This window comes from Melampsora larici-populina, assembly GCF_000204055.1.
Source record: "Melampsora larici-populina 98AG31 unplaced genomic scaffold MELLAscaffold_88, whole genome shotgun sequence".
In the NCBI taxonomy this organism is placed as follows: domain Eukaryota; kingdom Fungi; phylum Basidiomycota; class Pucciniomycetes; order Pucciniales; family Melampsoraceae; genus Melampsora; species Melampsora laricis-populina.
In genome coordinates, this window is record NW_006768852.1 from 169,486 (window position 1) to 183,128 (window position 13,643).

At 39.5% G+C, this 13,643-nt stretch overlaps 3 protein-coding genes across 3 annotated transcripts; all 3 read right to left on the reverse strand.

Annotated features, from left to right (window-relative positions):
- Positions 1 to 5,589: 5,589 nt before the first annotated feature.
- MELLADRAFT_95728 (uncharacterized protein) lies at positions 5,590 to 6,288 on the reverse strand (the record flags this gene model as incomplete). Its single annotated transcript, XM_007418293.1, has 5 exons — positions 5,590 to 5,696; positions 5,740 to 5,844; positions 5,922 to 6,020; positions 6,085 to 6,201; positions 6,255 to 6,288. The coding sequence occupies 5 exons, from the start codon at positions 6,286 to 6,288 to the stop codon at positions 5,590 to 5,592; spliced, it is 462 nt and encodes a 153-aa protein (XP_007418355.1).
- Positions 6,289 to 7,601: 1,313 nt separating this feature from the next.
- MELLADRAFT_95729 (uncharacterized protein) lies at positions 7,602 to 9,644 on the reverse strand (the record flags this gene model as incomplete). The annotated part of the gene is made up of 10 exons (XM_007418294.1): positions 7,602 to 7,843; positions 7,908 to 8,018; positions 8,074 to 8,169; positions 8,234 to 8,534; positions 8,607 to 8,653; positions 8,731 to 8,823; positions 8,913 to 9,083; positions 9,155 to 9,244; positions 9,332 to 9,421; positions 9,506 to 9,644. The coding sequence occupies 10 exons, from the start codon at positions 9,642 to 9,644 to the stop codon at positions 7,602 to 7,604; spliced, it is 1,380 nt and encodes a 459-aa protein (XP_007418356.1).
- Positions 9,645 to 10,128: 484 nt separating this feature from the next.
- MELLADRAFT_69354 (uncharacterized protein) lies at positions 10,129 to 11,528 on the reverse strand (the record flags this gene model as incomplete). The annotated part of the gene is made up of 4 exons (XM_007418275.1): positions 10,129 to 10,135; positions 10,241 to 10,355; positions 10,486 to 10,501; positions 10,737 to 11,528. The coding sequence occupies 4 exons, from the start codon at positions 11,526 to 11,528 to the stop codon at positions 10,129 to 10,131; spliced, it is 930 nt and encodes a 309-aa protein (XP_007418337.1).
- Positions 11,529 to 13,643: the final 2,115 nt, after the last annotated feature.

Here is a 13,643-nt window from a genome sequence, read left to right on the forward strand (position 1 = left end):
ACTTTCTTCATCTTTATGAATTCTCCTTAAACTTCCATCCAATATATCATGCTGATCTTGAACATTATTATCTTCATCCACGTCCATAGCATCAATTTCCTCTATCATATCATTAATTGTAACTTTCTTCTTCTTCTTTAATTTGTTTAATACATCTCCTTCATCCACAGCTTTCCCACTCCTTGTCTTCATTTCCACGCCATATAATTTAGTCCCAGCTCCAGCTTTAACTTCAGTACACTTCTTAGTAAATTCAGGTACAGACCATTCTTCTAAAACTCCACAATTAGTTTTTAATTCATGTACCTTATCCTTTCCTTCCTCTCTAGTTAAAACACTCGTGGGAATTACAGGTGGTACTACTGCTGTATTTGTTACAGGTGGATTGTTTACAGGTTGATTATTCTGCTGTTGTTGTTGCATATTATTACGTGCCATAGCATTTGCTTGATCTTCAGAGTACTCAATAACTTGTTGTCTAATTCCTTCATTAGCCTTCTTATACATCCTTTCATTACTTCTAGGTAAGAATAAACCATCCATTCTATCTTGAAGTAATCCAGCTTGCTTATCCTGAATAACCCATTTACACCTTCCCATACTATGTCCCTCCATGTTACAATAAGAACAAAATGGCATAGTATTCTGTTGAGGCATAAAGTTTTGATTATTAATGGCGGGAATTTGATTATTATTATTGGGTAAAGGATTATTAACAGGTCTATTATTATTATTGTTATTAAACCTGTTAAAATTTGAATTATTAGGCGCTCTGTTGGGTTGAAAGTTATTATTAAATTGTTGAGGCCTTGAGTTATTATTTGGCGGATATTGAACATTGTTCCTTTGATTTGGAACAACTTGTTGATGAATTTGATTCTGTAAAGCATTTGAAATTGGAATCTGAAAGTTATAAGAATTATTTAAAGGTAACTGTAAAGGATTTTGGACGTGATTTATTTGTAAATTCTTTAAATCAGTACATAATATTTCCATTTGTTGATTTGCTTTAGCCTGCATTCCCCCAATCTTTGCAACTTTACTACTAGTATCCTTTTGAATAACTTCACTTTTAACTCCAGCAATTTCATTCTTGATGGTATATTTCTCTTCTCCAATATCTTCAAATACCAAAAGCACCTCTTCTTCAATATAATGATCAACCACCTTCTTTAATTTCTCTAAGTTAGGTAATTTATATCTTCCACTTGATACTTTCTTCATCATCCTCTTCTTAAATTTCTTCTGAAGTTCATCTGAAAAAGCCTCATAGAAATATCTTGCTACTTCTTCATCACTTGAATCCACGTAATCATGTCTAGCCAAGTATTGATGAATTTTATCAAAGTTAATTCTAAATGTTTGATATTCACTTTTACACGTAACACCTCCATTTCTCATTGTTCTTTCAGATAAAGTTCTTAAGTGATCAATAGAATATCTTGGCTGTTCCGTGGTAGTCTGATATCTGGCAATTAATTGCTCCTTGACCTTCTTCCAACTCCATTCACCAACTCCCCAACCTTCCATATCACGTATTTCCTCCTTAAGTTCTTCTCCAACAACAAAACTGGTAATTTGCCTGACCATATCCAATTCTGAGGCGCCATTTGCTTCAGCTTGACTATGATAATTGATAATAAATTTCTTAACATTTCCTCCAACTTCAAATCTAACACTTGTATCAGAATTATCAATTTTCCGTGGTTTAACATGACTCCTACTTCTCTCATTTCCTTCTTCCTCTTCACTTTCTTCTGAAGTTGAGCTTGAATCATCACTTGAGCTGCTTGAGGCGCTTGAATCTCCATCACTTTCTTCTTCCTTAATAACCTCCTTCTTCCTACTTATCTTCTTTCCTTTTCCCTTCTTAACTACCTTAATAACTTCCTTAACTCTTTCCTTCTTCCCTTTTTCTTCCTTAAGTCTTATTAAATTAATTATATCCGCCATTTCTCTTTCTCTTCTTAAATAATGTTGTTGTTGATTAATAAACTGTTGTTGCCAATCAGGTTCTTCCTCGTGGTCTGAGGGTAATAATGTTTCTTGTTCTCTAAATCCAGTAAATGCTGAAGGTGGAATTGGATCCTCAGAAGTTGATTCTTCACGTTGTTTTCCACGTACAGTTGATCCTGAAGCAGGTCCTGGTGGTGGTGGTAAAGAGCCAGAGGGTAAAGATGTTGAATAATTCACAGGATTTTCTAAAGCATAAGTTCTACTACTACGTGGAGTTCTTTTATAATGAGAAGTTGGTGGTAATTCTAATTCTGAATCCCCTTCTTCTCCTCCTTCTTGATCATGAATTTGAATGATTGAAGACATGATATTGATTTTAATTATTATAAAATGATATTATAAAATAAAGAAACTCGAAATATTGATAATTTTGAAAGTTATAATGAATTAAAAGTGAATATATGCGTGGTTTTTAAGTTATATTCTTTCTTTTAAAGATTGATTATTGTTATTTAATATGTTATTAGTTGATATTGAATTTTATTAATTGAATTTTGTTGATATTTGTTGAATATAATTTTCTTTCGAAATGATGAGTTGTATTATTATTAATTTGATTATTGATGATTTAATAATAAATTGTTGATGTTTTAAGATAATAATTAGGGAAATTATTAAATATAATTGACGGATCTTGCTTGTATAAAGTAAAGAGCCCCAGTGGAGTCACCAATATGTAGTATTTAAAGCTCAACAAGAGCTTTACAACACCTAAGAAGGGATAATCTACTACGTGTAATATAGTAGAAGTTGCCTAAAGACTGCCTTCTTCAAAGAAACCAGCACAAGGGCACTTGCTGACCACTTTGTGATAACAGAGAAATAGATAAGGCACCAGAGAAATAAAGCAATACTGTTGTTAAGTATTATTCCCAGATTTTAAGCGCAAAAAAGTCACACACTATGTTTATTACTAGCAATACTGTTGTAAGTATTATTCCCAATTAGACTTGTAGTCTTTAACACACGTAAATAAATTTCTCCTTGCTTTGAAGGGGCGGATTTAAGTGATCTTAGTACAAATATAGTAAATAAATGATGATTTATAACACTACAACAAAGGTATAAGATGCAGAAAAGGGCGCTACAATCCCAAATTCATCAAGGAGTACTTATATCCAAATGTAACAATCTTTACAACAGTCAACAGCCTCAAAAAACCAATCAAATCCGCCTAAATAACCCTAAAAACCATGTAATGACGCAATGTAATGATCTTGTTACTAATGTATGATGTAATTTTCACAGCCAAAAGTGATCAATGACGCAATGATGTAATGTACAGCACTTCTTAAGATGAATACAGGTGATTTTTTCCTTGTAAACTAGCTGAAACCCAATTTTTGAGATTACGATTTTTTTTCAGATGTGCTCCAATTTTTGATTACTAAAGTGCATCTTGTAGCCCACGTGTTACTGATCATTTCTGACACCTATAAGACCTACTTCTGATGAGTGATGAGTAAGATATTGAGTTGTGAAGTTAAGGTTTTTGGTGTTACATGTGTCTTGTGACTGTAAATTCGAGATTCACACCAATTTCTTATTTCCCTTATAACTTTTTACATACACCTCCGTTACTAATGATTCAAAGGTTGTACATTATGTAATCCACTCTTCTGCGTTGAATGAGCCATCTACCAACTTATTCTGACGTCATTTGACATATGTAATTAGCTGAAAACCTCCATTTTCGACGATTTTCACCTATTTTCTTCACTTTTCACAGCTGCTACTCCCTTTTCCTTGATCATGTAATATGACATCATCTTCTATAACCTTAAAAATCCCGGAAAATCCTCTTGGCAACCTTAAATTCCATCACTACCACCATTACATATGTAAACTACACGCCTAACCCTTGTTTACCAACTTCGAAAAAGTACCTTTCTGCTAATAACCTCTGTTTCCCCTTATCAACCTTGAATAATAAAATTGTTCCTGTATAATAAACTGTTGTTCTTTCATATTCTAACCTTATAAAACCCATAACTTAATTATAAATAAGCTAAAAACCATTTTCCAACTTTTACACCTATATTTTCGAATTTTTCTTATCTTTTCTTTTTCTGTCTTTTTGTAATAACTTTGTAAGTAAACTATGTTGATCTTAATAATAATTTTGAAATAAGATGACATAATAATGAGCTAATAAGTATACATAAGCCTCTAAGAGCTTCAATTGATCTGAAAACCTGAATTTCGAATTCTCTGCTATATTGAAGTTTGCTAATAAACTGGTAAAGTAAAGATGATTAATTTTTTTGCTTAATATCATAAATAGATCACCACAACGTATGCTCAAAGATGTACTCATTCGCCGAGCCCCTGCCTTGCATATTCCTTCTGACTCCAAGATCGACGGGTTCCGCCGCCTTTACAAGCAACATGTCGATCCAGACCTCGTACTACCCAAATCACGAGAATGCACTGCAAAACCTCGTGTTGTGAAGCACGCGGGTCTCAAAACACTTACAATCGAACACCTCCGCTTTGCTATACAATGCTATGCCCCTAATGTCTTCATTCACTCTGTGGGAATGACCCGTCCTATCTGTCTTGATTTATACATCAAGTCTGTCATGGAAGGCCCAGTCGAACCAGGTACTTTAATTGAGGGATTTCACTATTCCGTGATTGATATTTGATTCCATTTAGAGATATCCGACTTTGATTTTTCTTAGTCTTGCTCCCTGAAATTATGGACCCCCTCATGATTGTGGTTTCATCTTCATATTGATGTTCTTTCTCTTTTCACAACCCCAGCAGTCCCACTTGCTTGATTACTTTGTAGGGCTTGCCCCAATATGTTCGTGTAGTCTTTTTCCTAAAGTTATTGTACAACTTGTTTGTTGTATCAGTGTCATCTTGGAATCATCCTGTTTAGCCTCCCGACAGCCATCAGTCTCGCTTTTTTGCTCAGTTGTATGGTTTGCACCAAACTGTCCTGCTTTTCACTTCAACTCGGTTTATTGATTATCAATATTGAAGACAAGTTGTACAGACAATCAAAGTGAACGTCCATAGCTCAGTTGACATATCTGGCGGATATATCACCACAATCAAACCACCAGAGTGATCTACATACTACTCACAACAAGCAAAAAAACGAGATCAAGATTCCCCCAAAAAAAGTTTATAAAGGAGAACTCAGACATCTACAACAATTATAAATTGTGTGGCACTCAAAGAAGAAACTTGAGCCAATTTTCCCCGGACTATGTCTCTCATATAAGGCGCCATAAAACACATATCAAAATGTGACTTCATTCACTGTCCTGGCTCGAGTCACCTCATAAACACCGGAAGTATATCAATGTGAGTAGATTACAATAAAGAGGGTCATGAATCATCATATCCCACTACATTATCATTGTCAAGCACAGGAGTTTGTGGGAGAGTTTATTTGTGGCTCGGTAGGTTGGGTTGATTGTATGTCATCCGAGTCGTAATTGTATTGTTGAACAAGGTCGTCCTGCTCAGGCCCTAAAAGCCTTCGGATCACCCTCTCATGCGTCTTGATCTTGTGATGAGCTGAATCCAACTCTTCCTTCAGATCAATTGCCTCCACCTCTAAAAATTAACCTTAGTTTGAAGTCGTTTGATATCCGTGATCGCTTTTTCAAGTAGACTGAACGCTTTATCGACAACTGCACTCCCGGACGTGGCAGGTGAGTCAACTTTCACAATGATTGTCCATAGTGATTCTGAAAATCCACATACCTTGCACTTTTTCTTGTAAGTTTTGGACTGAATACATCATAATTTTCTCCTCAAGCGTTGCGAGTGAGGTCTCTAGATGAGCCAATTGTGATCCGCATTTCAGGTCTACAATACAATTGCCAATTCAATCAAAGTCAATCAACACATCAACAACAGTCTTGGAAAGAATCAAAGCAACGTACTCTTACCCTTGCATTCATTCTTTATGTCTTGTTGACCAACTTCCACATTAGATTTCTTGGAAGCAGAACCATCGATCTGAGTATTTACAGCTGTGCTAGCTGAATGTTCTTTGGATAATGTCAGCGAGAGCTTTGGATCTCTGAAGAAAGAGAATTTGCGAACCCAGTTTGCCAATGTCTGAAGTTTCCAATTGGATTTCCGCACCAGCACCTTCGCCAGTTTGAGTTTCGACCTGTGTGTCATTCGTGTCTCTAAAAACAGCTGTAGTAGAGACTTCATCTCAGCCGTGGGATTGATTTCAAGGTGCAAAAGCAAAAATGAAGATGTCAAACCTTCAACTGCTTCTTGAACTGCATCCTTCGACATTGATGAAACTTGCAATAAAGAGAACAGTGAACTATGAGGATGAGTAGACTGTGACATATTTGTTTTTTAGTGACTAGATGATCTCTGTGAACTTGGATTGACTTAAAAACGCGTCAAGTTACAATAAACAAGGATTGACAATAATGAGCTAGGTTCGAGAGAGCTGGGGGAATGAAGTCAAAAGAGAGGTATGAACATCATCCATATATGTCCAAGTTGCCCATGAAGGTGATCAGGTGGGGATGGGATTGCGTACTATAGTATCAATTTGGCACCGGGCCACTTCAGAAAGCCTCATACCCAACAATGTAATTGATGACTAGTGGGGCGTTCTGATCATATCTGCATGGTCTTTGCATGCAGATATGATCAGGTATTTGATCAGGTATCTCGATCCAGAAGATTCTTCAAGTGAAATGTAAACATTTGAGTATATATCAATCTGAATTGTAAATCTTATAGCTTGCAGTGCTTGCACCAAGCTGTACCTCTTCTTATTCCGCTTCTTTTCGGTGGCTTCATAACTATTCCATCGAATGCTCAGACCTTTAAGTATAATGTAAATGATTCACATACATATATAGATATGACTTGGACTTCATATAGCATAAACGAGAATTGATTCTCTGATAGTATTGCTGAGAAGCTTGACTTGTTTGTAGTGCTTGCCCCACACTGTCAAATCATGCAGACTTCATGTGATATTTCATCATAATGCTTGTTTTGAATGAGAATACAGTTCACTAATGAGCACCAGTATGGAAGATGTACTCCTCCGGCATCTCAGTGCACTTAAAAATGCACAGAACCACTCAACTACAGAGGTGAAATGTACACATATCAAGTGTTGATTCATACTCAAGTCTACAGAGTTATGACTCATCAGACTTTGCAGTGTCACAGGAAGCAACCGGCTTTGCCCTAATTTGTATTGATCCCTGTGATGTTACTTACGACCAGTAACTGTAGCCACAGCTCAGAAATCAGGCTTGAGATTTCCTAAACTGAGATCATCGGAATCAATCTGTAACTGCCTACAGAGCAGTCTCTATTTGACTCAACAAAATTCTCCGCATCATATTTGCACAACTGCTCAAGCAAGAGCTGAATTCTAATATTTAGAGTCAGGTATCACTTAGTATCTCTCTTGAATTCCTTGATTGTAATGTAAAAGCTTGATTTCAAGATTAAAACTAAGAGGAACAAAAAAGGATGAAAAATGTACTTATACCTTCGAACAATTTGTCAGCAAAAATACTACAAGACAACAAGCGTATTCAGGACAATGTCAACCCCCTCTTTTGATGTATATTTTAAACGCTATAGTCAGATTGACTGTCAATTCCAGGGTATGCTTCCTCCCCGTCTGATCCCTCGTCTTGTTGCATCAATCGCACAATGCAACGTTCCTGTGTCCCAATGTCTTCCTCAGCTCTGTTCAATCGGCGATGTAAAACATCCAGCTGTTGTTTTAAACTGGAAACCGTGTCCCTGAGCTCGTCAATACATTTTGCTTGTTTGTCAAGTCGACAAGTAGCTTGCTGGAGTGCATGATCTGCAAAGGTCATGATGGGGCGTGTCAGCGGACATCTCAAACGACTTGGAATGGTGAAACACACCTTGCTCGTATCTCTGTTGTTCATGTTCAACAATGTGAGCTGCTGACTTCTCTTCCATCAGGTCCATTCTATTCAATAGACAAGAAACCGATTTCTCAAGCTCAGAAACTACTCAAGTGCTTGTATCAGTGGATGTATCATGAGTTAGGGCTACTGAACAGCGCACCTGTTTCTGCTCGACGTCTCTCTTCTTGGAACGCATCTACACCTGACTTGACTAGGGTTGGAATTTTACTCAAGGGAGCGTCCTGCGTGATAACTGCTAATAAACAAAAATCACTATGCAAAGTTTGAGTAATGAAATGAATAAATGAATGGACACTAACCTAGATTTTCAACCAAAAGCAAATCTACACTTGAGAAGTCAATGAGGTCGCGCGTTCCAGGATTCTCTGGTGTGTTGATTATATTCTTCATTTCATTCATTGGCGAGCTGAACCTGTCAACAGCGAAAAGATTTGATGACTCCATAGGTGTGACTTCATAACCTAGTAAGGCGTTGAGATCTTCTTCGCTGCCTCGGTCCAAAAGGTTGATATCTGAGCCTTTCACCAATGAAGCCGTCATAGATGAGTCCCGATGGGCAGACCTGCTTGAACCACCAGAAGGATAGCTTTGGCGTAATGTCTGCATGTGTGATGGTGCAAGAATATGAGCTTCATCAGTCGAGATAGTTGCATTAATGGTATGAAGCCTCACCTTGCGTCCTTTCTTTGATGGCTTTCTTGGTAACAGTCCCTGATCACCTGATACATAGTACGCACGGGTCAGAATGGACGCTCTTCAACCTTTCAATCTGATATTTATAGATGCAACTACCTACCAATATTGGCACGTTTTGGAAGTGGTTCGTGTGTAGTTGGGGATGCAGGACGCTTGACGTGGTGTTCTGATGCATTTGATAATTGAGAGACCCCTTCAGAGGAAACTGGCCAAGCGAGCTTGTGGTTAACAATTAAGATCTACGAACTCGATATCAACAAGGCACCAAATGAAGTGACTCACCAAATGTTGAACGTTTTGAAGGCTTTCCACTGAAGGTTGGGGAGCCAGATCTCTTGGCTGGACGTATTGATACAGTCGATGATCTAGGGACCTCGTGGAGGGAGTCATGTAGGTGGGCCTGTTGTTCTGTTACTTCTGGCTCGAGGACTGCTTGAGGAGGAACCGAAAAGACTAATCAAGGTTCATGACTCAGGACATGTGCTTGAGGGTTGGATCAAACTAAAAAACAGAAAAAGGAATACCAGTGTGGTTGGTTTGGAATGGATTCGGCGTATCGGGTTGAGAACCGCCGGGTATCACCGCTGGCGCATCACTTTCAGGATCCGCAAAAACTATCAAGATGTATCCACGAAGTACATTGTGGTTATCATCCCCAAAGAAGAAAGAGATGTAATGATTAAGAAGAGAAAACAAAATACCAGTGATGTTGGTTTCGAATGGATTCTGCGTATCGGATTGAGAACCGTCAGGTATCACGGCCGGCGCATCACTTGTTGGATCCGCAAAAACTACCAAGATGTATTCAAGAAGTACATTGTGGTTAGTATCCCCAAGGAAGAAAGAGATGTGATGATTGAGAAAGGAATACTCACATTCAGGTTGTTTCTTTCGTACAAGCTCTGCCACAAAGGCCTTGAGGCTATGTGACGAAACCGGAGTCATGGGATGATTTATTCGCAGCCAATCCAGCATCATTTGCTTTGTCACACCTGTCGCGCTAGGATCCAACATCTCTAATCGAAGAAATATAAAAGCTAAAGAGGATGTGTTTAGGAAGATGAGCTGAAATAGTCAACGATCTAGACAACAAAGCGGAAACACAATGTATGATTATCTTCAGTATCTTTTCTAGCGCTTGGAAAATTGTAAGTGTAGATAGATAAAGTATAGACTTGCACTTACATCTGAACAATCTTAAAAGGTATTAGATGATGAGATAGAGATCAATGACCACCAGTGGCTATGGCCTATCAAGTAAAGGATTGAGGGGAAGATGGAAGTGGGAGCGATGTTCAGTGTGCGAGATGTGAGAGTCAAGCCTGGAGTCTTATACTGGAGAGGTGAAAGGGTGTTGAAGTGAGAAGGCTATAGACCTAAAATATGGGGAGCGAACAAAGACAGAAACTCTTGAGTCCGAAGTGGAGAGAGTTCTGTTTGTTAGTCGGCCAACAATGGTGTGGTCTTTGTCTTGAACCGGCCAGCATTGAAACCTTTGTCAAGATCTAGCAATGAAAGAAAATATGTTGCAAAGGTATTAATCAGAATTTGTCAGATGAAGGATATATTGAAGGGAGAGTCAGTGACTCATGAGAGAAACGAATACATACCCTGATTCAGCAAGAGCTGATGCATCTTTGTACTTATGACGAGGCTTGTTTGTATGTATTGAATCGTCAAGCACGACTAGCTGAAGGGGTTTACGGAGGTTGACAAACGCTTGACCTGGGCAACAATGAGCTGAAGAGAGATGAAAGACTTACATCATCATTGTTCATCGATCTATAGACCCCATTGAACTTGATCGAAGTCTCACACCGGTTGGTATGTACAGACTTTTCTAAACTTTACCTACTGTACGATGTACTGTGCTACGATACATCAAGTCAAATACATATCAAGACATGCATAGATCAATACTATTTAGGACATGGATCAGGAACCCAACCAGTCCTTTGCGTGTATTCTATACTTATGTGAGCATAGAAAAGTATGCTGTATGAGTATAGAAAACAATTTTCTACGTGCAATGTATTTTTCTATACCCCTAGGAAAAGATGTACTTTGGCGTAGTGTTAATATCTTCTTTATATTCGAATTTGATACGTTTGATTTCGCGGGCAATAGGATCTTTGATTTTGTCGTCAGAATCTTGCTCTGCTGATTGGAAAGCGAGTTTTTTCGTTGACTTTCCAGCTGAGTTGACGAATTTTTGAAAGGCTTTTTCAAAGAGGGAGTTAGAAACGGGTTCAGGAGATGAAGATACTCGACACCGTTTCTCAGGGACGCGAACTGGTGGTGGTTGCTCGTTAACCCGATGGAAAATCGAGGAATCAATGCGTTCGAGGAGAGAGGAGTTCCCGTGCCTGTCGTGCGGGGGCTCAAAACGCGCTCGTCTGCTAGATGATGTGGGTGGTTCTTCCTCACGGCGCGTTGGCGAGGGTCGACGACCACTTCCCGAAGCTTGAGGGCTGAAGTCTCGACGACTTTGCCTTTTAGGACTTGGGGAGCGTCTGGAGGAACGCTGTGGGCTTCGTTGACGCCGGCGAGAGCGATCCTGCGAGTTAGGAGACGACCCGTACTGGTTGACAGACGTGAAGCGTCGGCGAGGAGGGCTCCTGGAAGTACGACGGCGTGGGTCTGGGCTTCTTCTTTGATGATAGTCTGGGCTAGTCCTACGTGAGTGACGCCTAGGGCTCCTAGAGCGACGGGGGCTCCTGGATTTACGACCTTTTCCTTTATGTTGATAAGAGGAAGGTCCTGATGCTCCTGAATGTCTAGCCGCCGAACTGGCTTTTGTAATATCGGAAAGCCTGGATTCCGGGATGGAGAACCAAGCTCGGTTTGCGTCCGGCCGATTAAAGGCACATTTGGACATGAGCACTGCCGGCTCTGCATCCAATAGAGCTTTGGCTGTAGATGGCCATACGAAGTTCTCTCCAACCATTTTATAGATTGGTCTACCTGCCCTAGTATTGAGCTTGATGGCAGCTCTGGAAAACATCGAAAAGTTGAAAATGAAGTTTTCCAAATTTTCGTCGGTAGGAGAGAACACTTCCAAGAATAAAGCTCGTAAGACGCGCATTGGGATAACTCGGCTCCCGCCGGATTTGTCGTAATCGAAAAGGATAGTTTTGATTCTTTGAAAAGAATCTGTCGCATCGTTTGTGGTATTAATTTCTTGATGTGAAAGTGGTTGATCATTTTGCATGATTTTTAAAAAAAAAAAAATTCAAAAGCTGAGAGACTAAAAGAAATTAACACGCTATAACTTGAGTAAAAATGAATAAGTGAAATATTTGTAAGGGTTATGATGGTGTTCTTCTATTGAACTTTTGAATACAACTGGGCTGGGTACAATGGTTGGAGCAGAGGATGGAGCAGACGACTAGGCCTGGCGCCTCGATGTTAGCAGAGGTTCGACATACTCCTTGGGGTGATCTGTCGAGGGGCCACTTTGCTCACCTGTGTGCCACAGATTCCTGGGTACTTAACCGACCATACAGACGTACTGTCTCTACGGCTTAGATCCCAAAACACCCCCCCAGACGCCCCCAGACGCGCCAGATCACACCATTAGACACTTCTAACCAGCATATAAGTTGGGAATTGTCGATAACACACCAAAACGACCGCAAATATACAATTCCGAGTCACAATCCGTTTTTTTTCAAGTGTTAACGTTTACTTCAAATTTGAGCAGTGTAAAAGGATGCATACCCAGACACATCTGCATCGGTACAACACAGCAGGACTCCGAGTCAAGGATACCCGATACATAAGCCCTATCTCAGATCCGTCTGCACACCCACCATACGAACATAAGTCCTGTGCAGACCCGTCTGCAAATATACAGTTTTGACACAGATGCGTCTGTGTTGTTTCGCCGACGTCTTGCTGCACAGACACAGATCCATCTGCGCCATTACAGAGTTGGTTCCTGGTGTGGGTGTCTCGGACACAGCCAATTCATCCATTCCTCATGACTGTAGACAGAAACACCTCTGCAGTCAACCATCCCGATCCAAAAGAACACCCGTAGAAGGGCTCTGAATTATTGTGCTATGTGATCAAGCAGTCTGATGATGATGATCACCACTTCTTGGTACTCAACATCTCACCACAGTTCAAAATTGTCACGATGATAACAATCACTAAGCTTTTGAAGTGACCAAATCACCGTCTCATAAAAGAGAACTTTCTTTGTATTTCCATTAATACCGATCTAAATATTGAGAAAATTCAAGATCACGAGACGTGAAACGATTAAATCAACCGAGATCATTTGCAATATTTGTGAAAATTATCGCCTTTATCATGATTCTCTATTGGCTTGGATGAAATAAAGTTTTTAAAGCTCAAAATGATCTCAGTAACGTCCTACCATCCATCAGCAGCCATAGATCGATAAGTTGATTGTAGGCTGCTGATGACAGGGATTTACTTCAGCACGTAGTGAGGTGATGTGTAACATTGACCACGGGGACTCTTGAGTGTTCACCCATTCTTGTGCGTGTTGTGCGTTACTGTGTAGTAGCGATTTTGTCAAATCTTGTGCAAAGGACGTTGTTTATAATACATATGTAGAAGTGTTGGATGGACCAGGATGGCACAAATTAGGATGCCAGATGCATCTGGGTCCTAATCACACGGACTCAGATCCATCTGTTCTGTGTGGGTCTATGTATTAGCTGGCAGATGGATCTGAGTACAATTTTATGAATGTATGCCAGGCCTGTTGTATAAGCATGACAAGACATCAGACGGATCTGATGTAGGATAATGACCAGATGGATCTGGAATCGCACGGCCTCAGATCCATCTGTCTGGGTAATGCAGCTGTCAGATGGATCTGGGGTGCATTAGGATCCAGATCCATCTGGTCATTATCCTACATCAGATCCGTCTGATGTCTTGTCATGCTTATCCAACAGGCCTGGCATACATTCATAAAATTGTAGTTAGATGGAATTAATATCCATCTGTATTGATTCTTTTAACAATTTACTTGCA